Source organism: Myotis nattereri (assembly GCF_964212035.1).
Source record: "Myotis nattereri genome assembly, chromosome: 6".
NCBI lineage: Eukaryota > Metazoa > Chordata > Mammalia > Chiroptera > Vespertilionidae > Myotis > Myotis nattereri.
The window spans coordinates 22,275,921-22,302,715 of NC_138081.1; the positions used below are offsets into that span (position 1 = coordinate 22,275,921).

The following is a 26,795-nucleotide window of genomic DNA, read 5'->3' on the forward strand; positions in this document are numbered from 1 at the left end:
AATCCATTTGGCCACTTAGTTATCCTGGTCTCCCAATACACAGGGTTTTTTTGTTTGTTTGTTTTGTTTTGTTTTTTAATTCCACTTGTAATTTTACCCAGTAACCCAGTTACTGCTACAAAGAACTATCTAGAAATAACTTTGACCTATAAACAATTTATTTTCCCAAACTTGCTTTTCTTATATGTTTATATTTAATTAAAAAATCTCAGCAAATCCCATGAGAATATCAATTTTCATGTATCAATACTCATGAGGTGCAAACTTGATATGTTTGCTCTATTGTGAGCTCCCCATAATGATTGCATTTAAGCATAAAGTGAAATCAGCTTGGAAAAACCCAGGAAGTTGTGTTCTAGTTAAAAGGTAAGTTCTGATAGATCTCTTACCATTCAAATGTTCCTATAAGACAAAAATAATCTTATTGTAACACTGCAGAAATAATCGTAGCAGACCAGATCTTCTCATGACCCCTTAATAAGAGAAGCTCAAAGAATTGGGGGTGGTCCTCCTAAAGGAAGCTTAATAACAACCCCTACTGGTATATGTAAGTGTTATACCATTATTAAGATGGCAAAATCAGGCTTCAATTAACAAGTACAATATTAACAAATACTTGGGAACCTATTATTTGACTGACATTGGACTAAGATCCATAATAAATACAAAAGACATATCTAGCATTATTTCAATCTTCAAGCATTTATATGACTATCTCCCATTTCAAAGTTGAAAAAAAAAGATTTTAGAGTCCATGTTCTTCCTTCTTAGTGTTTATATAAGTCAGGCCTCCTCTCCCCTGTTCATTTTCAAGAAATACGTTGAACATTCCGACTTTCAGCCCAAAGGCCCACGCTGCCCCTGGATCACAGCTGTTCCCGAGTACCTTCTGGAGGGACTGGGTGAAGGCAGAGCGCCTCGCTGGCACCACAGGATGCTTTCTTCTCTTGGGAACGCCCTGAGCTGCCACCCTCCTTGGCCAGCCGGCTCTGTTCCTGCATCTGCTGCCTCCCGTGTCTGAGGTCTGGACAGAGCAGCAGCAGCTGATCTTGACCTGCCAGCTGGTATCTCAGCAACTGCTCTTGGGCCTCTTTCCAGTTTCCAGCCTCCTGCATGCACATCTGCTGAGCAGGAGAGCCTGGAGCACCGGTGTGCCCAGGGGATGTGACAGTGGTCGTACTGGGAGCAGATACTGCGGCCGCTTCTCGGCCACCACCCTCGTCTCGGATGGCACGGCGGCTAACCTTCCTTCTGGACACCCCGTTTACTGACTGGTGGGGGAGTTGGTTCAGCTTGCCCAGCATGACCTTCATCCTCATATCTGTGAAAAAAGAAGTAGGAGAAGAAATAAATTTAGTTCCCAATTACTTGATTACACATGTTGCACACTTAGTGTTCCTGGAAAGACATTGCCATATAATTAAAGATGGAATTTTATCAGCATATAGATTTCCAAATAATTTTGGATATATATTTTTTCATAAAAAGAAACCCTGTATCCCATTCCCAATTTATAATAAATATTAATTATCTAATTAATAAATTAGATAATAAATTCTTCCCAGAGAAACACTTTTGTGAGGTTAATGGGTCATTAAGGATTTTTCATTATAAGTAGGGCAGCATAAATATGAAAACTAGACTACATTCTGGCCTTACCAAATGGGTTAACTAGTACTTGTATTGAGAAATATAAGTTCTAAAAACAGTCTTATCTAATACTTTGTTTTTCATGCCAAATTTATCATTTTAATATCTTTGATTTTATAGTAGAAACACTAGAGGCCCAGTGCATGGATTTGTGCATGAGTGGGGTCCCTCAGTCTGGCCTGGGGGGATCGGGCTGAAACCAGCTCTCCAAAATCCCCCAAGGGGTCCCTGATTGCGAGAGGGCACTTCTGGGGTGATGCACCCCAGAATAGGGCTCCCTCCTCTGAGCAGCTGCCCCCTGGTGGTCAGTGCACGTCATAGCTACCAGTGGGACGGTCACTTAGGCTTTTAGATATATAGATGTGTATAAACATATGTAGAGATAACATATATATAAACATGTATCCATATGAATGTGTATATACATGACTGTGTAACAGTATAAATGAGTACAGGACTGGAGTAAAAAAATTAGGGTTCAAGCTCCCCTTCCCTAGCTACCTGGCTCTTTGTCTTCTATCTTGTCACTTAGCCTCTCTGGGCTTCAGTTGTATAATTTTATATTACCCTCAGGTGATATTTAACAATTTGCTAACATGTATTTCATTTTATTTTTAGTTATTGATTTTGAGAAAGGGGAGGAGAAGAGAGAGACTGATTTTTTTTTCTACTCATTCATGCATACATTATTTGCTTCTTGCATGTGCCCTGACCTGGAACCCACAATCTTGGCATATCTGGATGACACTAAACCAACTGAGCTACCCAGCCAGGGCCTGTATTTTAGTTTAACAGTCATTATTTTAATTGTTGTTTTTTTTCCTTTGACATTTTATTTGCGTTTTATTTTCCTATTCAACAGATTTAATATTCAACTCAAAAGAGTACAACATTGATATTGATTGCGATAAACAGGTGACCTGGGTGTTTTTGTCCTTATCTGTCCCAATTCTTTGAAGGATGTATAATAGAAACAATAATGCCGCTAGCTTTTAAAAAACACGAACATGTCATATGTTAACCACTAGCTAACCTATCATGTTATTTGAATGATAAATGATGATAAACTAGAATTATATAGAATTTTACTGATACAATTGAGTCAAACCTACCAAAACAATATTTTAAGGTATAAAATATGTGAAAGATGGTCCCTAGAAGCTAGATAGCATAGCAACTAAGAATACGGGCTTGGAATCAAACCAACCTGGTTAGATGTGCTGCTTGATCCCTCACTGACTGAATAAATGTGTAAAATGTAGTTACCCTCTGTGTGCTTCAGTTTCCTCATCTGTAAAACAGTAACAACGGTAGCAGCTACCTCATAGGATTGTTAGCAGGTTAAAAAGATGAATCATACACTGATTTTGGTGGTTGTAAAGGAGGAAAAGTATTAGTGAAGCTGGCCACACAGTGCTTATAGCCTGTGGGCTAGTTTCAAACAAAGTAAAAAAAAAAAAAAAAAAGATGAATCATGCAAAGCACTGCCCAGAGTCTGGGATGATAAGGTTAAGAGCTGGGTAAATAATAACCATCATAATTAAAATCCCTAATGCTCAGATAGCTCTTAACTCTGCCATGCACTGTTCTCAGTGGTTTCTATGCATTCATTCATTTTATCCTCAAAGCTACCTGTGATATTGATTTATAATAAAATCTTCCTTTCTGGCTCTTAAAACCCTTGGAATTCCCTAAGTGATAAAAGCAGTAAAAATGCCTGTTATGTTAAAAAGGTGACTTTTGGCCCTGGCCAGTGTGGCTCAATTGGTTGGGAGGATCCCATGTACCAAAACGTTGCTGGTTCCATTCCCGGTCAGGGGACATGTCCTGTTTGCATGCTTGATCCCCAGTAGGGGGTGAGCAGGAGGAAGCAGATCCATGTTTTGCTCTCACATCAATGTGTTTCTATCTCTCCCTCTCTCTTCCTCCCTCTCTAAAAATAAATTTTTAAAACTCTTTAAAAATAAAACAATAAGGTGATTTTTGGACCCCACATAGGATAGGGACTGGATGGGGGCTGGTTGCTAGGAGAATCAATCATGTAATTAAAGGGTTGAAACTCCTTCCAGCTGAGTATCCAAATGTATTTCCTTTAAAGTATTTTATATTTATGTAGTGCTTTAGTCTCTGGCTGCATCCTGCTCTAAACCCAAATGTTTTCATTCTTTCCCATAATTACCTCATTTCCCACTTGTAAGAATTAACTTAAAACACACCCTAGTTCTGCCCTGGCCAGGTGGCTCAGTTGGTTGGAACATTGTCCCATACACCAAAAAGGTTTGACTCCCAGTCAGGGCACATGCCCAGGTTGTGGGTTCAATCCCTAGTCAGGAAGCATATGGAAGGCAACCAATATCTCTCTCTCTCTCTCTCTCTCTCTCTCTCTCTCTCTCTCTCTCTCTCTCTCCCTCCCCCAACCCCCAGGTCATTAAACATATCCTTGGGTGAGGATTAAAAAAAAAACAACACCCTAGTTCTCAAATGTTTTATCCTATCTTTTAAAACTCTCTGCCTTCTTTAATTCATCTCCCCACTCATGAGTTTTTTATTTTTATATTACATTGAGTGTTGAGGGATATGTCAATTTATTTGTTATAAACAATAAGGTATTGCCTGGCTACTGTTGCTCAGTGGTTGAGTGTCAACCTATGCACCAAGAGGTCATGGGTTTGATTCCTGGTTTTGGGCCTGATGCCCAGTAAAGGGGGTGCAGGAGGCAGCTGATTCATATTTCTCATTGATGTTTCTCTCTCTCCCTTCCTTTCCCTTCCCCTCTCAAAAATCAATAAAAACATATTTTTAAAAAAACCAATAAGGTATTATAGTTTAATTTTTAAAAGTTTTATTCAATTACAGATTTTTTAACATAATAAAGGAAATTCAAAAGTATTCTATGTTAATGAATATGTTAACATTCATATTCCCACATGGTTGTTTTTTTTTTTTTTGTAGAGAAAAGCTAATAATAAAGTAACACACGGCGATTGTAGCAATTATCACATGTTGAATATATATATATATATATATATATATATATATATATGTTAATCCTTATAACAACCCTCTGAAATAAGTACTATTATTATATCTGTTTTAGAAGGAAGTCCACTGAGGTGCAGAAAGATTAAGTAACTTTCCAAGGCCATGTACAAAGTAGTGACGGATGTTATTTATTCCACAGAATTGAAGATTGTTAGCTCCAGAGTCTATGTTCTAATCTAAGCACTCCTCAATATTTTGTGAAGTTAGAGATAGCAATGAGGACTTAAGAAGACTGTTTGGTTGAGTATATGCATGGCAGTTTGGCATACATGTGAATGTTATTCCTTATGTACCTTACAGTGAAAAAAGTTTGAGAACTGTCCTAAATCCCCAAAAGGGTAAGTGGCAATACCAATACTGACATTTCTCAACCTTGCTTTTCTCACAACTCATCCGCAAATTCGTTAACCACAGTTTTGTATACTATGTAAATGATAATTTTTAACCTGTGTATTATGCTTCTCATTCAGTTTACTGAGACCGACCTTGGTTCATGTTAGAAGACAGTAATCATGCCTATATTATACTATGTAATACATTATTAGGACAAAAAGTGTACTAATTTTCTATTCAATTTAATCTAACAATGAATGGGAATGGAGGTGAGAAAGAGAGAAGTAATAGTAATAATACAAATATATGTGATACACTTTGATATACAGCAATAAAATGAGAGTATCATGTTGTTTATATTGTTTCCATGATGCATCAACTAATATTCTGCTAAACCCACATTACCCATATTTCCTCTCTTCTTTTTCCACAGACATTTGCCTAGCAAGTATCTGCCATGACCACCTAACTATGGATTATTCTCTTAGATCTATGGGAACTGCCAGGTTATACTAGTTTCCCTATGGGATCTCAACTCCTTCCAGACTGTTCCTTGACTAGGTCAGACTACACTGATTTACGCCTCAATACTTGTTGACTAGAGTTTTTCCTTTGACTTGTACAACTGCTTCTATTATTGATCGATTTCCCTTTTATGGCAGTTTTGTCTTCCTCTTTGAATGCTGAGTTCCTTCAGGGAAGGAACTTTTTGTGCCATCAATCTTGTCTCCCTATCATGCTCAGTTCTATACCAGGTACTGATCTCAGTGTCATTTCCATAAGTACTGCTCCCACCAGGAGGAAAGACATAGTTTATCGAGATCAGCAAATAAACAAAGAACAAGAATGTTAAATTGTCACATAGAAACATACTTAAAAAGGGGGAAAAAAAGACTTAGCATTTTTATTCCTTGGTAAAAAACCAATACCATTTTATATAAGGGGCATCAAACAGCAAGTCACCTATTTTCAACCCATCGAAGATGTTATCCTGTTTTTGAGAGCTCGTCATTGGAAATCTGTTACCCCCTGTTCTTCAAGTCTGCATCCTTTAAGGAAAGACTAACACAAGCATAGCTTGCCTTTGCAAGCCCCAAAACATTTAAAAATCTCCCATGAATTATTTACATGGCAGCCCCAATCAGCAACGTACCTGACAGACTCCCTAGCCGAAATGAAAGTGCACTGAGTAAAGGTGCCCAGGGAGGCGGGCCGCCTCCCACTGTGAGGTTATAGACAGAACTAAGTCAGCACACATTATATGTCAGCACTAACATCAGAAGGAATCAGATCCTTTGATCTCGGACCTCCATAGGAAGCTTAGATCTCAGACAAATTAGATAAAAAATGAATTTATAGCAGATATGTGTCCTAAGGCATTCATTCAGCAGAATGTTTGGGTTTTAGGGAAGGAAGAATATTGAGTATCAAAACATATGAATTGGTATGCCTCCTTTCCACCTCCGCCTTGACGAGTTCCCATTAAAATGGAAAGATGAAGTTTCAAATTGCCCTCTATGCCTCTTAGAGTCCCATGGTTTTGCTCAAGTTTTGGGAAAATGGCATAAAACGTGGGAACATATATCCCGTCTCCATGAACAGAAGGACTTGGTGATTTGGAGGTCCATCTATGTTTACCCACCGTCAGCTATCCTCACCCTCTTCTTTCTGTCTTCTAAAACTCTCTTGGGCAACAAACATACGCTGTGCCTGTGTTGTGTAATTGGTGTGGGTACTGGTTACTGGCTTCCTTTGCAATGGAATCATTAACAATGGCTGTCCCCTCAGTCCCTACCCCACGCCCACTGTGCGTCTTTTCCCAGCCCAATCCCCCTGTGCCGTACTCAGTGTTGGACGACCTGGATTCAGTACACAAGCCCAGTACAATCACCTGAACCTTGGAATTTTAGAACAATCTAAAGCAGAGAGATGAACTGCTGATCAACCAACATAAAGAATGTAAAAGGCGGCAGGTTTGATCCCTGGTTGGGGGTGTGTAGAGGAGGCAACTAATGAATGTTTCTTTTGTAGAAAACTCTCTCTCTCTCTCTCCCTCTCCCTCTCCCTCTCCCTCTCCCTCTCCCTCTCCCTCTCCCTCTTCCTCTCTTTCTAGAAATCAATGAAAGCATATCCCTGGATGAAGATTATAAAAAAAATGTACTACAACTTGGTTTCTCATTTGACAGTAATGGCAACAGCCCACCCACATATTGAAGAAGGTCTATGCAATGGTTAACAAATAATATTAAAGTATTCATTCTAATTTATTAATTGACAAATATTAATTAATCAATAGAATACTATTTCTTATGTTTTCCAGGTTATTTGATCAAGTGAAAAAATTATCATTTATTTTTTTTAATATGTTTTATTGATTTTTTACAGAGAGGAAGGGAGAGGGATAGAAAGTTAGAAACATTGATCAGTTGCCTCCTGCACACCCCCTACTGGGGATGTGCCCACAACCAAGGTACATGCCCTTGACTGGAACCAATCCTGGGACCCTTCAGTCCAAAGGCTGATGCTCTATCCATTGAGCAAAACCGGTTAGGGCTATCATTTATTTTTTTAATAAGCAGTGCATGACAACTCAGGAAGGTATGAACATTTTAAAAAGAGAAAGAATGAAAGAATACCTTTGGTCTCACATTATATCATAAGTGGTCTCTATTTTATTGTTTTTATAATACTCTAGCAATGTAATGTTTTAATAAACCTAATTTAACTCATTAATCCATCTAGAGTTTACTTTGGTATATTTTTTGAAGCATAAATTTAGATTGCTACATGTCTTAAATAGTCAAATTTCCTAGCTCCATATATAGACTAATGCTTCTGTTTTCCTTTATTTTTATCTCCTTGATCTTTTATTACATTTCTGTATCTAATATTTATATCTATATCTAATTGAGGTTATTTCCGCTAAGGTCCTCATATTTCCTTGTGTCAGTATCACATTGTCTTAAGAATAGTAACATAAATATGATCTCTAGTTGAGCTACCCTTTTCCCATTGCCATAAAATCCATTTCTTATTAAAAAAATAACTTTGTGTCATTGTTTTATATTTTCTGAAGAATTTAGATTCATCTTATGTTGTTCTACTCTGTATAAAATAACTGAAACTGTGATAAAACAAAGTTAACTTAGGAATAATTGAGGTTTTTGTAATATTAGTCAATTTAATTAGAAACATGCTATAATTCCCTTTGAATTCTAGTCTTCTTTAAGTTATTCAATATAATATAGTTTATTTTTTAATAAGTCTAATATATCTCTTGTTAAGTGTTTTTGTTTTCTAAGACAGCATATTATTTGGTCACTATTATGTATTTTATTATGTTTTCTAACTGTATTTGAATGACTTACACAATGTTATTTAGCATAGATTGGCATTATCTATAATAATAAAAGGGTAATATGCTAATTAGACTGGACATCATTCCGAAAGTCCTTCTGGGCCTGAGGGAAGCTGGGGTCGCGGGTGTCAAAGGGGGAAGAAGGCCTACTCTTGCACAAATTTCATGCATCAGGCCTCTAGTACTTGAATAAGTTACTCAAGTTATTTATAATGTATAGCAGTTAATTACTAAGTCTTTTAAGTTAATATTAAATAATTATATCATCTGCAAATCAGCATGTGTTTTATCCAACATTGTCTCTTGACTTTGCTGTACAATCCGACTGCATATTTTAGCATCCCATCATACATGTTATATTATTATGGTAAGAGTGAATCATGTGTTTGTCCTCATTTAAGGAGGAATTCTAATATTCTTCTAATGGTATTGAATCTTGGTTGTAAATAGCATTGGAACTCTCCATCTTAGTTAGCAGGCAGGCTCTTATTCCTGGTTGCTTTAAAACAGTTTTCTTAAGGAATTAAGTGCTAGATTTTAGTCATGTTTTTAAATTAGGAGATGTTTACGTTTTTATTATATAACATGGACATGCTATTTACTAATAATTCCCAACTATAATTTTACTTTCTGGGAACTTATGACAATTTCTAGTCCTGAGATGTTCTGTTTTTCCCTGACTCCAGACATCTTGAACCCTTCCCTCTCCTCCCACTCCCTGTTGTTTTCATAGCTTTGTACTTTAAAAGGACCCTGATAGTCAGTCCTTTATATTTTACATTCACAAAACACACCATGTATAGTCAACAGGACTCCAAAAGGGTAGAGATGAATCTCTGAAGTTGATGGTGCCATTCTTATATTTGTTTTCCATTCCCATTGATTTCACACACATATATATTTATATAAAAAATAATACATATATATATTTTATAAAGGACCAGTGGCCAAAGATCAGTGTGTGATTTGGAGAAGACAGCCCTGAGGTATGCAGCAGCATCTTCCTGCAAAGACAAAGGCAAAAGTGGTGGCAAGAAAGCTGGGGCATGAAACTAAGGCAGTCAGCAGAAAGCATCATCTGGAAGCAGGAAGTCACGGTTTGCCTATTGTTAGGATGCAAAATATGTGCAATCACTATGCTAATATTAATTTTGTGAACCTGAATAAACTTTTTATATTTCTTTTAGAAAATAAAAGGTTTTCTTTTTTTTCCCCAACAGTTCAAAGAACTGCTGGAATTTCATCTCTATCTTCATCATTCGCTTAACAGTAGTCATCAATGGTCTATATTGTAACATCCTATGGTAAAAGTGCTTTGGGGATTAGAAAAGATACAGAATTTATAGGATAGGATCTGGACAAAATGAACACAGATAATTACATTGCATATAAAAGATGTTAAGTGAACACGAGGAAAGTGTTATAAAAATTGACAGAGAGAAACTAAGATGGCGGCATAGATAAACACCGGGAAATTGCTGCCTCCCACAACAACTTCAAAAAAAACAACATAAAGACAAAATGGACACCATCCAGAACTACAGGAAGGCTGGCTGAGTGGAAATTCTACAACTAGAAGGAAAGAAAAGCACGCTGAGAGCCAGAGGAGCTGTGGAAGTAAAGTGCAGAGGTACGGAGGCTCGCGCGCACAGAAAGGGGCTGGCACCTGAGGACGTGGCTGTCTTTTTGAATCGGGAGGGAGTCACAAGCTCCCGACTGCTCTGAACTCCGGTTCCGGGAAGTCTCTGGGGACCCAGGACTCATACGGGGAGAAACTGGACTGTCTGGCAGCGGGCAGAACTCGGAAATTGAGGTCGGCTTTCCCTCAGAGGTGCTTGCAGCAATTACCCGGACACTGAGACGCGGGGCCCCTTAGGGCAGGGCTGAGAATCCGTAATAGCGGCTTGCTCCGCCCTTTGATTCCCTGAGACCCTGCCCCACCCAGGCTGCAGCAGAGGCTTTTGCATATGAATGCCCCGCCCTTTGCAACCTGAAAATTACCTAACTGCAGCTGGGCCAGACAGACCCAGAACTTCCAAGAGAAGGCCCAAGGCCCCACAGCAGCTTGCACTGCTTCACAGCTGGGCCTCATCAGGGTACCTCCAAACTCCAAAAAAGGAAGGGGAATCTGCAGTTCTCTTCGTAGCTCCTGCTGTGTAACCTCAGGCAGAGGCTAAATTAGCACCTCCTTAGATCCAAGAGCCAGTGTACCCAGTGGTCAGAGGGGGACGATCCAGTTTACAACTCCTCAGATCCATAAGGGACACACTCAGGGTGCAGACTCAGTGAGCACCAAAACCCCACTGAAGCAAGTCTTGCCCCAGAAGGGTGTCTTCAGCACAGAAGTTCTCCCACTGCAGACACAGCTGATTCTCACAGCCAATTGGCCTGGAGGTCAATTCCTCCCAGTGATCCTACAACAATCAAGGCATAACTACAATAAGACTGTGCAAAAAGCCCACAAGGGGGTACACCAAGAGTGTCCACCTCAGGTAACTGGGGAGGCTGAGCCACTGGGCCCTACAGGACACCTAGCACACAAAACCACTCTACCAACACAGGGAAGCATAAAAAATGCGGAGACAAAGAAACAGGTCACAAATGACAGAAATGGAGGAAAGCAAACGACTGGATATAGAGTTCAAGGCCACATTTACAAGGTTTTTCAAGAATTTTATGGAAACCGCCGATAAATTTAGTGAGATCCTCGATAAATCTAGTGAGACTCTCAAGGATATGAAAAAGTTGACAGAAAAAGACTATCCCTTTTACATAAGAGAATTTGAAAAAGAGAAAAAATATTTGACCTGTGATTGGAAGGAACGGAACATATTAGATATGTGGATAAATAGGGTGTTAGAATGATAGACCATTGCTAACTACTGTTGACTGAATAATGAAGGTGAATTTTGAAACCTGGAGGCTATGTTGTTTTTGGGGTATACTCTCCTGGAGGGAAATGCGATGGGATGTGGAGGTATGGACATCAAGGAGTGTACTAACTGAGGCTGAACTAAAGATATACCCATGAACTAGAGCATAAGACAAAAAGCAGACATGGCAAAGGTGGAATTGATAAAACTTGGCAAATAAAGGCATGCAGTGGTAAAGGTTAAAGTTAATTCCAAGGTGTAGGAGATTTGGGGGCCCTTCACCAAATTAGGAGAAAAGGGAACAGTTGAGGAGTGATGCAAAAATTGAACATTGACAAAGCAAAGCTGACACCCGTCCTGGCATTTCTGTAAACCTGGGTTTGTGCAAACCACACAACCAAAGCCCTTAGCAAATGAGATGAAACTGTGTGGTATAATTTAGGAGCTAGAGGAACTAAACATGTAACATAGAATAATGATATTCTTTCTCTCTTTTGGTATTTTTTCTTTCCTTTAAATTCTTCAAATACACCTTGTTGATGTGATTGCATTGGACTTAATCATTTTTGCTCGGAATTCTTCTTTCATTTTCCCTAAAATATTATGCTTGTGTCCCAACAATATTTGAAGCTTATAATGGACCAAGGACCTGATATCACAGCTTTGTAACTGCATGGAGAGGACATTATAAGGTACTAAATAAATATCAGGAGGTAGATAAATACTTATATATTTATTGGTTGATAAAATCTAATTGCCTCCACTAAGTCATTCCAGAAGTCTCTCACTTAAATGTTACAAAGATGAGTAATAGCTTTTGCCAGCGTTTCTCAACCTTGGCATTATTGACCATTTTAAGTCCAGTGATCTTTATTGTGTAGGTGGTCCTGTGCATTGTACGATGTTTACAGTATCCCTGATATCACTAGATGTCAGCAGTATCCCCTTCCCCCAAGCTGTGACACAAAAAGGTCTTCAGATATTGCAAATGTCTTCTGAAGGTAGAATGACCAACTGTCCTAATTTGTCTGGGACTGAGGGAGTTCTTGGGACACAAACTTTGAAGGTTAAAACTAAGAAAGTTCTGAAAACCAGGATGCGTTTGCCACCCTACTTGGGGAACAAAATTGCCCCTCGTTGAGAACCACTGACCCGGGGGAACAGGGAGCCATCTATGTGCAATGAACTCCAAAAATCATAAGTACTACTGTGGAGGCACGCCTTTAGGATGCTTGGAGCCCACAGAGAAAATACTCATTTTCAGTGAGGTGAAGAGGAGTGGGGAAGACTTTTAAAAATAAGGAGGCACGTCAGGTGGTGCATAAAAGCTGGAGTAGATTTTAACAGGTGAAGACAAACCATCCAATTGGAAGCAATTGTTCAAGCAAGTGGGTGGGAAGGTGTTACACAAGTCCCTGGATGAGTGAGCTAGGTGGTGAGTACTGGTATAAGCAGGGGGCAGGAAGGTGAAATCCAAACTAAGATTCGGAAGGCAGGACAGAGTCAGGTTTTGAAGGGCTTTCAGTCTTAAGTAACAGTTTAAAACAACAATAAATAACAGCTGACTTGTTCTGTATTCATTACTGATTTTGACTCACTTCATCGGTACAACCACCCTAAAGGTAGGCAGTATTTTGCCAGCTTTACAGATGAGAAAACTGAAGGGCACAGAGAGGCCAGTGGACTTGTTTGAGGCCACAAAGTACGTCAACAAGAGAATCAGGATGAAACCCCGTTTCATGTCCTGAATTGTCACATTCTCCTGCCTCTCCAATCGACAGTGGAAACTCATTAAATCTCCTGAGTAGCAGAGTGACAAGAGCAAATGTGAATTTTAAAAGCCGGCTCAGATGGCTCTGTAATGTCCAAAACCTGGTTGGTAACAGTGAAATACGAAGGATATATGCTTCACTCCCTTCTTTCCCCATGACAGCTCTCTAGCTCCCCGCAGATTGCATCCATACAATTCTTGGTAAAAGCCATAACATGGTGAGTTTACAGTCTAAATCTACTGGAAATAATTAGCAGAAATAATTCCATCCGCTAAATAATTTTAGAGCTATGGCAATGCTTAGTGAATGCAAAGAGCTTATGAGAGAGATAGCCAATTACTTTATGAGCAAATGCTGAAAGTTTAAAAACACAGAGGGAACAGGGACACTAAAGTGCTATGGAAATAATGAAATAACACCAAATTTATTTAAAGCTAGCGATAATTAGGTGTTATGTAGCTGGTAATAATTTTCAAAGAAAAGCAGGAGATGCCTCATTACTTGCCTTGGAAACAAAGCTCTTTAGATTTGGACAAACCTTAAAAGACGAGGAAAAAATCTGCTATGATCCCCAGGGGAGGATTCATACAACACATCTTTCTATTTTTAACTCGGATGCCTTAATAAAATGGCCTCTCTGACACTCCCATCTCTTCCATCTAAACCCTTCCACAGGAGCCCTGTCCCTTGTCTCATTCCAGATAATTTATTAATAAGCCACCACATAAAAAATGTTCCCTAATAAAACACCCAGGCATTGTGGACTGTCTAATGTAGTTAAGTTCAGCAGGGCAACTGAGATTCATGTAGAGATGGCCATATTAGATTAGGGGAGAGATTAGCATCACTGTTGCCATTCCCTGAAGAATAGAGCTAAATACCCTATCCTTCATTCACAGAGCTGAGTTCAGATGATTGTTTTGAAATACTGGTCCTGAATTTGCATGCAATAAAAAAGACTTCCAGAAGCCAAAGTTAAAGCAGTATTAGATGGAATCTAGAAAGAATTCCCCTTCTCTCTCTCTCCATTCTTCTCACCCCCCAACTCCCCTAACCTCCCCCTCCACCTTTTGGGGAAGTCCAGGAGCTGAAGTATTACTGACTAATTTGTTAAAAAATAAAAATAACCTCATTTTCTCCATGGAAAAAATACAAACAGGCAAACAAACTGATACACACACACACACACACACACACACACACACACACACACACTGGAATTCATTGAACTAGTTAGATTGAGGCAGAACAACATTGGACTACTATTTTTTGGTTAAGCATGCACTCAGAACCATTAAGATTCATATTCCTTTTCAAGCAGAAAACATGATAATTGGCTATTAGAAAAAATAGAAATATTCTCTTTAGAGCATATGTTTCAAAATGTTTTAGATCCATGGAAATTATGTGAATATTTTTCATACACCACATCTATTGGCAAATGGATTTTGTGATATGTCCACTATCTTTCTCTTTTCTTTATCCTTAGAAGGACAAGGGCAAAACATTGGTTTGAAGCAAATACCTATCTTTTGTCTGCTTGGCACCAATCTAATGGCAATTTAACAATATAACAAGCAATGTCATTTGGTATAGTGTACAATGTAAGCAGATAATCCATTTTGCGAAAAGAACAACTAAGCAACAGAGCAGATCTTGACAAAGCTGACTCATTTCTTGAGGGTTCTATATTCAATCTAATTTGCATAGTTGGTATTTGGCAGCTACACTCTCTTCTGTCCCAAATTCAATACTGTTGCCAAACTGGCAGCTTTGCAATAGCTAAGGGAAAGATTATATGCCTCAACTCTGGTTTTCCCTTTCTCTGTGTAACAAATTCAAATGGTAAGCCAATAATCTTCTACTAAGTAAGAAAATATAAATATCAAATTTAATACCTGATTAATAGATGAGTGATCAGCTATCCTTGCAGATTCCTATGCTAGGGTATAATTTCCTTGAGAAATAACAAAGACTGAAAGAAAGGCCTATATGCTAAGTTCATTCAGAAACTGACAGCCAGGGAGAGAGGAAGGCTATGGGTCATCCACACTTCGTGTCTCTGGTGGGGATCATCCCACTGTCCCAGCTTACCTTCTCCCACGATGGGGTCTTCTTTTTCAGTCTCTACCTGTGATCCTTGGCGTTTAGATGAGACATGGACATGATTCTTTTGATCATTAGTCTGGGATGCAGAAATATCTTCACTCTTTATTTCTAAATTAATGAGAAAAGGAAGTGCATGTTTCTTGTTGTTGTTGTTTTTTTCAGAATAAAATAACATTTTAATTTGTAAATGGGCCCTAAGTGTTAAGATATTTCCTTGGATGCCTCCCAAAATGATTGTGAAATAAATACAATAGAATGCATATAATAAATCCAGAGAAATAAAGAAACAAAATCCCAACCCTGACTACCAACTACTGAACACCTGAAATGTGACTAGTTAGCATTGAGATGTGCTATAAATGTATAATATACACCTAATTTTGAAAACAAAAGTAAAATATATAACATTTTAATATTTATTACATGTTGAAATAAATTTTGATATGTTGGGTTAAGTGGCTTCTAGAAAATTACATTATGTGCCTCACATTTGTGACTCATGTTTTATTTTTATTGGACCGAGCTGGCATAGAATGTTACTAATATTTTTTAACCTTTTATTTTGAAATAATTATAAATTCACAAGAAGTTGCAAAGAAACATTCAGGGAGAACAATTTTCTTTATTCTAAAATGTTAATTTTAGCCATTTGAAAAGTACAGGAAAATATATAAAGAGCTGACTACTGCATACATCCCCCCACCCCACACCCCACCCCCGGCATAAAGTTCCTCCTGATCACTTTAAATTTTTAAATAGAAATTTAGGAGTCTATGTTCACACAGAACAATAAGAGAATTTAATACAGAGAAATGTGCCCACAGATATTGAAAAGTTCAAAGAACAAAAAGAGGACACTGGGTAACTGATGGGTTAGTAACTGTAGAAAGAAGCTTCCTCTAGACCTAGGGGAACAAAAGAGAAGAAATGGGGTGAACAGAGCTTAGTGTATGTCCCTCCAAGGCTGGTAAGTTTAGCTATAAAAGGGAGGATGAGAATTAAATTACTTCACAGAGTCACATGAGATTAAAAATTATGAAAGGTCTTTGCTTTCAAAACAGGAAAGCAACACACACAAACACAATGAACTTTAGATTTGAAAACAAAGACCAAAACTTGGGGTTCAAAATATCACTGGCACCTACGCAGGGTGAGGAGATCTTGTTCTTCCTAAGAAAGACCATGAATCCTGAAGTTTCCTTGTAGTTTGCCCAGACCCATCATGACAAGGAGAGAGATAGGGATGTCTGAAGCTGGTTTGAAATAGTGAATATTCCAGTCATGTCACCAAGCTTCTTCCATTCTCCTTCCTTTATTTCGACTTTCTCTCTTTGCCTCTCCTCATTTTACCTCTATATATATTCACTCATATCCATTTGGTTTCCTAATACCTCCTATTATCACAAGTGTTTCATCCACTCATTGGCTGAGAGTTTAGGTTGGGTAGAGTAAGGGATTTGCTTTTCTTTCTCCCACACTCTAAGAACAGAATAAAAGATAGAAAGAAGCCTCTTTTACAGAACTTCTTTTCCTCAGTGATTTTTCCATGGAGAGAGAGAGAGAGAGAGAGAGGACTGATTATGGGAAAATGTCTAAGAGCATAATTTCTATGCTCCTAGAGAAAACAAAAATAAAACACTAAGCACTCTCTTCCCTCTTTTGAAGGAGAAGAGGGCATTCCCCTTCCCAGACTCATCTTTGGAGGGTTCCCTGGGCAGTGGAGCATAGAATTTCAGAGAATAAGATCTGGAACCAAACTGCCTGGCTTCTTCCTGACTGTGGACCGTGGGGTAAGTAACTTAGTGTTTCTGGGCCTCATTGTCCACCTCCATAATATAGACATAGTATTTGGTACCTATTTTATAGGGCTGTTATGAATATTAGATAAATTCATGTATCTAAAGTACTTAGACCCTGGTCTATAGCGAGTGCTCAATAAATTTGAACTTTTAGTAGTATTGCTATTATTATTTAAGATTAGGCAATTCTTATCTTTACTGTATGAATTAAGTAAATTAGCTACATGTGGCTTAATATGTTGCAAAAGTTCATAAATGCTTTTCTTTGGGGAAGTAAAAGAAAGGCTAATATGTTATACATAATGGCATTGTTCCTCCAGTATTTTCATTCAAAAAAAAAACTACATACTTCTGCTTTTGCTTTTCTTAAACCAACAGCACACCAGACAGCAAAGAGTCAGCCACGAGACCACTGAGCACAGGGAGGCAGACAGGATGATGGTCGACTTCTCTGACCGAGTCACAGGTGAGATGGTGAATGGCCTGGATCGAGTCGTAAAATTGGTTCCTGTAAAAAAAAAAAAAAAAGTCTCAATAATAACTGTGCTAATATAACATTGTGGGAAAATATGCTTACAACACTTAGTAGGTTTAATAAATATTTATTGAATTAAATGACAAAATAAATGAACCTAAAATTAATTCAAGATTTGTATTATTAAAGAAATACAGGAATCCAATTCCAATGACAACTTACAATTGTTCTCTCTAATTTGTCAAACATTGATGAGGAATTCTTCCAATTCTTCCCTTTTATTCTGTCTTACCTTCTCCACCAATGCAAAATTTCAGTTTCATTCTTATGTTCCATTAATTAAAATAGAAATTCTCTGAGTTCTAGAATGTGTGAAGCTACTTGCTGTGACATATGTATCCTACTTAAAATATGGCATGTAGCAAAAAGACATGGCACCAAGACTCTTACTACAGGGTCAAGAGAACTTCAAATGTCAAGAGAACTGCAAATTTTGTTATCTGGAAAAGTGGAGGTAAAGCATGGTAGCTGAGCCACTTGGCTATGAAAGATGGAACAAAATGGGTAACTCTACGGAGTGAATTTTTCTAAGACTTCATCTCAAACTTGTAATAGGCTGAACATTTTGACTGCTTACTCCCTTATTATTTTGAAACAAAGCATAAAAGAATCTAAAAAAAACACCTTGTCTATACACATAAAAATATGTATACAAATATTTATAATACCTCTATTCATAATCACCCAAACTCAGAAACAACCCAAATGTTCTTCAACAGGGGGATGAAAAAATCAACTGTGGTTTATCCAGATGATGAAATACTACTCAGCCAAAAAGAGAAAAAGAAAAATAAGAAGAAGGAAGGAGAAATGAAGGGAGAGAGAGAGGGGGGAAAAAGGAGGAAAAGGAGGAGGAGAAAAAGAGAGGGAGGATGGAAGGAAGAGAGAGAGAGAGAGAGAGAGAGAGAGAGAGAGAGAGAGAGAGAGAGAGAAGAAGAAGAAGAAGAAGAAGAAGAAGAAGAAGAAGAAGAAGAAGGAGGAGGAGGAGGAGGAGGAGGAGGAGGAGGAGGAGGAGGAGGAGGAGGAGGAGGAGGAGGAGGGAGGAAGAGAAAAGAAGAAAGAAAGGAAGGTGGAAAGAAAAGAAACTGTTAACAATGTGAAACCACTGGGATGAACATCAAAGGTATTATACTGAGTAAAAGAAGCCCATATCACATTGAATGATTCCATTTATATGACATTCTAGAAAAGATAAAACTATAGCGATGGAAATCAGATCTGTGGTTGCCAGGGATTAGTGTCAGTGGGAGGAGAGGGTGTGAGGACAGAGGAAAGCATAAGGAAAATTTTTTGAAGGATATTTTCTGTATCCTGATGTGGGGGTGATTACATGAATCTATACATGTATTTGAAGTCATAAAAATATATACCAAAAAGATAAATTTTACTGGATATTATATTAAGTATGAAAATTTTAAGTTTGTCTATAATTTGGAAGGTGATAAATATGTTTATCTTAATTGTGGGGAGGGTTTCATTGAAATATACATTCATCAAAAATTATCAAATGGCATGTTTTAAAAATGAGTAGTTTATCCTGTCCATTTTAGCTCACAAAAAATAAAATATTTAGAAAAAAATATTGCCTGCCCAACTGGTGTGGCTCAGTTACTGAGCATCAACTTATAAACCAGGAGTTCGGGGTTTGAATCCTGGAAGTCAGGACACATGCCCGGGTTAAGGGCTCAATCCCCAATAGGGGGCATGCAGGAGGCAGCCAATCAATGATTCTCTCTCATCGTTGATGTTTCCATCTCTCTCTCCCTCTCCCATCCTCTCTGAAATCAATTAAAAAACAAAGCAAAACAAAAAACCTTGCCTAAGAACACAAGTTAGTTATAGTTGGCATTAAAGTAGTTTATTCAAAACAAACAAATCAATCCAAAATCTCTTCTTTCATCTGAATCACTCAGACAATAATAGTTTTTATTTTCTCTAGTCAGGGAAACACCATGTTTTTCTTTGCTGTGCTTTTCTTGGGTTGAACCTGACAATTTGATTGACAGCCACAGTCAGATCTTTAGTCTCTTGACTCCTGGCTGACTCAGTCCCAAAGCTACCATAACCAAATTAGCTAGATATGGTTCTACTGAAGACAAAGTTGGCTTGTTTCTTATCAATTAGTTTCTTTTTATGGGCATCTGAATAAAATAAATCCAGCCCGGATATGGGGGATAGGTTTTACTAGGGATTTGAAGAAGTAGAAACAAAATTCCTCATTCTTTTATCCATTTTCGAATGATTGCTCAGTGATTATTATCTTTGCTCAGTGGATAAGTTATTGTTCTCATTCTTAAAGTATTTACAAGCTTGTAAATGAAATTAGATATACATACAAATGTTTGTAATAAAAAGACAGAATGTGACACATGCCACCGAATAATGCAAATGAATTGCTTTGGAAGGATACGTGGCATTGATATGATCAGAAGAAGCATACCAGAGAAGAGAGTGTCTAAGTGGGACTTTGAAGGTTGAGCAAATGAAGACAGAAAGAAGAAAAGATCAATTGATATTTAAGAAATTAATGCCGGAAAATACTGGGAATTAATGCTCAAAAGAACTTGAGACAAAATTTGCTGAGCATTAAATGTCAGTCAAAAAGGCCCTTAACTGTATTCTGAAGGCAATGAAGTTTATAGAAGGGAAAATTCTGAGGGCCTGAAGTCAGGGAGACCTGTTTACATGCCTAGAGCAGTAACCTGGGTCTAAGATTGCAGACCGCCAGTTTTCAAATATTTTTAGCAGCAGAACATTTTTTTAAAATGCAATCTTAGACATAATCTCAGTATACTTACTTGTTCATAAATCTTTGTGCCTATGAGGTGCGATGTTTCACTACACCCTGAGAATATAACAGAATTCACTAGGATCCCTGTGTCTTTTGGAACTTACATTCTAATGCAGCACAGGGCACAGACAGTAGACAAACAAGCAAATCCAGGGATACTCTGATGCGAGGTAGTGGGAGGTGCCACAAGGACTAAAGTGAGGTTGGAAGACAGAATGACTGGAGGTGGGAACAGGGTTGGGGACGGTGCTGTAGAGAACATGGTACAGAAAAGCCTCTTTGAGGAGGTGTCAGCGGGAAGAAACCTGAGTGAAATGAGGATACGCCATGTGAATTTCTGGAGCAAGAGTACTTCAGGCACGGAAATGGCAACTGCAATAGTTTTTCTGGGCTGATGGCGGAAAGCATCCTTGGTTCCCTCACTCTCTTCCCAGCACAGAAGCCCCTGGGGAGCCCCTAAGAACTTCATAGCTCCAAGAAATGGTTAGGAAATCCAGAGCCTTGGTTCTCAAAACTGCCTGGTACTGATGGTCCTATCAATATGGGAATAAGAGCTGCTTTCCCAAATGATTCTAGCACTAGAAATTGATATAGTGGGAAACAAGGAGTTACTCTCAGTATCTTCACTCTTAATCAATATGATGTCAAATTAAAACCACAATGAGATAGCACCTTCCACCTGTTAAAATGGCTATCATCAATAAATCAACATATAAGAAGTGCTGGAAAGGATGCAGAGAAAGGAAATCCTTATACACTGTTGGTGGGAATGCAAACCAGTGAAGCCACTGTGGAAAACAGTATGAAAATTCCTCAAAAAAATTAACAGATGAGCTGCCATATGATCCTGCAATTCCATCCCTGGGTATTTATCCCAAGAAATATATATCCCCTATGTTTATTGCAGCATTATTGACAATAGCCAAGATAAGGAAGCAATCTAGTTGGCCTTTAAGAAATGAATTGAGAAAGAAGATTTGCTATATCTAATGGAATATTATTCAGCAATAAAAAAGAATGAAATCCTGCCATTTGTGACGACATGGATGGACCTATTGAGTATTATGCTATGTGACGTAAGTCAGACAGGGAAAGGCAAATATCTTCTGATTTCGCTTGTACGTGGAATCTAAAAACACAAAACAAATAAATAAACAAAACAGAAGCATATCTATCTATAGTATAGAGAACAAGCTGATGGTTGCCAAAGGAGAGGGAATGGGAATAAAACTTAAACACATGAAACGTGAAGACAATAAGGATTCACAGAAATGCAGGCCTTTTAATGCTTTCTTTTTATCTTCCATCTACTCTCCTCTAATTTAAACTTTTTAAAAAATATATTTTTAATAATTTCAGAGAAAGGGAGAGGGAGAGAGATATAGAAACATCAATGATGAGAGAGAATCACTAATTGGCTGCCTCCTGCACGCCCCTGACTGGAGATTGAGCCTGCAACTTGGGCCTGTGCCCTGACCAAGAATTAAACTGTGACCTCCTGGTTCATAGGTCTATGCTCAATCATAGAGCCATGCCGGCTGGGCTAATTTAAATGTTTGTAATCTAATTCTGACAGAGCCCCACCTCACAGACTTGATATTGAACATTATGAATTATGATTTAAGGAAAATGGCTAAAGAAAAACCGTAATCCCTCAGCAGTCTACTTTACAAGTTACAGGTGGCACCTCAGGTAAACTAGTAACCTAGTCAAAGTGAACACCAAGCTCAACTCAAAGTCAAAGTGTTACTGAGAAGCTGGACCACATTGTACACTTGGTTTTATAACTTATTCTTTAAAATGATCCTCATAAAATGTTCAGTCTTAGTTAACCACCAAGGAAATTAAAAGACAAGTCTCTAGGACAAACTATCCTTCAAAATATATCCTTGGGAATCCCATGGTCAAGGACCCTGATCATGTTTCCCCATGAACCTCTACTTAAATTAGGACACTGTCATAGATATTAAAAGAATATCGGCCTAAAACAATTAATAATACTTGTTTACTTGACCACAGAAGATATTCTCTTTGTGAAGAAAATGGTCCAAAACTTGGAATTAAGGGACAACCGGATTTCAGATCTTATCAATGTCATTTTGAAGCATTTTCAAATAGCCCCATCCAAGATTTATCAAATTCTCTGGAACATAATTTTTCTTTACTTTATATTTAATTGAGGATCAGGCTTAATTAATACAAGATTTGTAAGCTGCAAATGATTTTTGTCCAGTAAAGATGCACAGGATATCTGTAGACATCTAACTTCAAAGGCTATAGTTTTATTGTCCTGTATCCAATTTAACAAACTTATGTCAGCAGCTCCTTCCTGGTTGATCTACATCCCTCACATGTAATTTAACAGCTTTGCTGTCCTCCTGGATCCCTCATTATGAGTTCAATAACTGTTGACAAGTGCTCTTTACATATTTTTATGAAAGCCACATTTTTAACGTATTGAAAAGTTTACTATGACAGTTTGAATGTTTCATGATGGAAGACTAATGTCTGGATTTAATTAAATATTTGTTGTTGGGCTTAAGATACCTCACATCAACACATTTTATTTCCTTTGCCATTTCCAATATCTAAGAGGTCCCAATGAAATAATGACTGCTCTAATGCATTTTACAAAACTTTGCATTATCACACCTGTACATGAACTGCTTTCTATAGCTGTATGTTTTAGGAATCAGACTAACTTCCCTGGCCAAAATTAATAATTGATTGTAAATTTCTACCTTTCAGTTCAAATGCAATGTTAGTATTTTACAAATTATTTTAGGTGGATTTTCTGGAAAGTCAAATAATGCATGCGATATTTAAATTATTTTTTTAAGTGGGAAGCTCTGTGTTTCTATCAGAATTCAACTCTTTAAAAAGAGGATGGAGGAAATTGGACGCTCAGCTCTACCCTTCATGGGAATGAGAGAGAGGTATTTTACATAGGCTCCTCTGGCTTTGGAGTTTAATTAACATGTTTCCTACTATAAACTTGTTGGATAGCATTACTTTTTAACAAATAAAAATTATTAAGAATACTTCAGAAGGGAAATTTCTTTTTAATGTTTTTTCAAGAAGGACTAAAGTATATAAGCAAGTAACACACGCTAATATCTATATTTCTAAAAAAGAACAACAGGATTTTAAATGGGTATAGTTGCTATTTGGGGGGAGGCGGGCAGTGGGTGAGGGCAGAAATGAAAGAATTCATAATACTCTGTATCCCAGGACTCTTTTTTTTCTGTAAATTAAAATTTCTAATTAGTATCCAACCCAATGCTATCAAATGTCTCATATATATATTTTTATAAAGTAGAAAATTCAAAGAAAATTTTAACAGCTAGAGGAAAATGGACATTTGGATTCTTGCTTACCAGGATTCTCCTGAGACTTCTACGTGTGCTCTTGCTTCTCACACCTTAATAATATAATCAATTGATGTTTTTCTCTAAACTTAGATGACTCCTTATTCATGATAAGAGCTATTCCAATGACAAAGGAGAAGGGGCTATTTTTTAAATAAAACAAACAGATAATAAAACACACAGTGCTGAAATTACCTGGAGGGGAAGTGACAGTAAAAAGAAAGTGCCAATTTGACCCAGAGATCAAAATTGCCAAGTTGGAGAAGCTCACATAACCATCTCGAGTTTCTGCCTGAGTACACCCTACAAATGAACACAAAAACAAAAAGTAAATGTTAGTTACCTACTCAAGAGTAATTCATTTGAGTCTTCTCTATAGAGAGGCAATTGGACAATAAAGGAAACTTATTTTTTTAATTAAAGAGGTTACTAAATCCATCAGGCTCAGATTAAGTCTTAGACAAGTCTTAGAACCAAATAATCCAGTAATAACAGCTAACATGTATTGAAAGCTTAACCAGACACTGTGCTTTCTATACATTATAAATACATTATATGTACATTATAAATAAGCTTCATAAAAACGTATAAAATATTTTAATATCTATATTATTTAGGTAATAGGAAATAGGCTCATAAGATGTTAAATTACTTAGTACTGGGCTTATAGCCCAAATTTGCCTAATTTCAAAGTTAGCATTCTTAACCACTGCTGTATCTCCACTAATTTATTATTAAATGTCTCTCAAGAAAGAAATACCATTGTCTTCCTAGGTGGTCAGTTTTTTGGCTCTGCCTCTCTTCTATTCAAAGGTTCTATATTTTATGTGAGGACAAAGTTAGGCCAATTGATCAAGACTTCAGCAATGCTTCAAATCATGACTGATAAAGATTTAGCAACTTGAATTGCCTGGGCTATGGTTTCCCTGAATAAAATGCAGAAAAGAAAGCTCACATTTTCTAAAAATGGGCCATCCATTTATAAAGTGAAAGAAGACAACTCCAGGCAGACTCACCTTCACAATGCCATTAATTAGTCTTCTGACTCCACTATCCTCAAATTACTTTGTTAATTAACAGCTGCTACTAAAGTCACTATGGAAAAGTCACTGTGATTGGTACGATGGACAATGAGGTAGGAGAGTGTTCTTAAAGTTTATAAATTGGTTGGAGATCTTTTAAGGCTGAAAGGTATCATAAAGATATAATATGCTTAGTGTTACATATTTCAATTCAATTGCTCAGTCCTTTTGGTGAAAACATTGTCTTTCCTCATCAATTTTGCAAAGCTAACTAAACTTCCTTTTTTGGAATCATCTTTTCCTTCATCTCGTCAGAGTACCAAAATAAATAAAATGCCCAGAAAAAAATGGAAATAAATAAGCCAAGACTAAAATAAATGATAGGCGCCCAAGATAAATGCAGTTTATACTCTTTAAAACCTATATGCATCAAAATTATGGTCCATAAACTCTTGCAAACAATGAACTGCAGAGTACAGATGTTCAACATGAAATCGTTTGCTGCAGTTTTTCCTTTGACAAACGTCCTTATTGTTCCCATCTTTGGAGGAATACAAAGCAGCATTTAACCGAAATGTGTCCGTGGAGCACAGTGAGTCTGCCTCGTAGAACAGCCGCCAAACTGCCTAATGGAAAGTGCTTTAGCTCCAAATGGGTTTGCTTTTGTGTTAAATACCAGCTTGCCTCAGAGATCTCTACAAAGATTCCCATATATATCTATGATATTCTCAGATTTGAAGCATATGCGCTCAAAAGCTGAGGCAGTTGCTGCCAAGTACAGTACATTACTCCAGGGTTCATCATATCTCTGGAATGATAATTGTAAAATATACCAATGCCATTGCCAGGCTCCCTGACCAAGCTGGTATAAACAACGTACTGGCTGCGGGAACTTCCACGAGATGGGGTGTTGGGCTTGTGCAAAACTGAAATTGATTACATGACTTAACTAGGGATTGCTACCTGAGTGTTTCTGCATGGCATATGGTTTCTAAAACACCTTTTCAGCTCAAGTTCTCTGCCATGCCATCTCTCTCACCTCTAGCTAAACTAGCAAACTATTACATATTTATATCAAACTATATCATTAATGTTTACACTTTATTTTTTTTTAAATATTAAGAACATCTTTTCCCTACAACTAGGATTTATAATTACCAAAGGATCTGGAAGGCCCTTAAATAATAGTTTTTGTGTATGTAAATCTGCTTTTTAAGAAATAATCTCTTTTTTACTGAGGAAGGTCTACTGAGACTAAAGAACATGAAGTTAAATTGCAAAATAAAAGATTTACACTAGATCTATAGGTATAGTTTTGTTGTTGTTATTTTGATTTTCTCCAGGAAATACTCAGAATAAGTTACATAATCCATCCCAAATGGATTGGGTTCCATTTTTTCCGAAGTTAAGTAGAACTATTTCATGATGGTTTTAAAAGATACTTTCAATCAAATGAAAGAACGTTTTGGTGATGTGGGCTCTCTAAACACAGAAAGCTGCACAAGATGAATTCCCTACATCACACACACACATACACACACACACACACACACACAGTGTGCATAGAAGACAACCTCAGCATGTTCCTCATACTTTCCCAAATACCTCCCAAGGAGAAGAATGATGACAATACTGATCCAGGTGAGTCACCATGTTTCGTGTGAGTTGGTGTTAATAGAATAAAAAAGCAGTTTCATGCTTCATTTATTCTACATAATCATAATAAAATTCTAAGCTAGTCGGTGATCAGATCCTTAGGATAACTAAAAGAAAAATAATGAAAGATTTGGGGAGGTAAGTATCAGGAGTAAAGTATGGAGTCTGAGTAAGGTACAGTACAAAAGTAAGGTATGGAATATGAGTAAGGTATGGAGTATGACTAAGCTACTGCATATGGTTAATGTATAAAATACTGGGAAGTATGGAGTATAAATAAGGTATAGAATATGAGTAGGTATGAAGATAAGTAAGGTATGAAATATAAGTAAGGCATGAAGTATGGGTAAGGTAAAAAAATATAGGTAACTGAACTATACATATAAGAATGGTTAAGATAGCTTTATGTTCTGGGTACCTAACCACAATATTTTTTTAAAAAAGAATACAAGGTTGCCCTGACCGGTTTGGCTCAGTGGACAGAGCG

The 26,795-nt window shown here is 37.5% G+C and overlaps 1 protein-coding gene across 1 annotated transcript in view; it reads right to left on the bottom strand.

Annotated features, from left to right (window-relative positions):
- Positions 1-679: 679 nt before the first annotated feature.
- The window catches only part of PKHD1 (PKHD1 ciliary IPT domain containing fibrocystin/polyductin), a gene marked incomplete at its 5' end in the record, with an annotated part of 392,126 nt that continues 366,010 nt past the window's right edge, over positions 680-26,795 (bottom strand). Inside the window, 4 exons of the mRNA XM_081094978.1 lie at positions 680-1,321; positions 15,123-15,245; positions 17,286-17,444; positions 23,826-23,933. Coding sequence (XP_080951104.1) covers positions 867-1,321; positions 15,123-15,245; positions 17,286-17,444; positions 23,826-23,933 — 845 coding nt within the window. The 3' untranslated portion in view covers positions 680-866. The remainder of the gene's footprint in view (positions 1,322-15,122; positions 15,246-17,285; positions 17,445-23,825; positions 23,934-26,795) is intronic.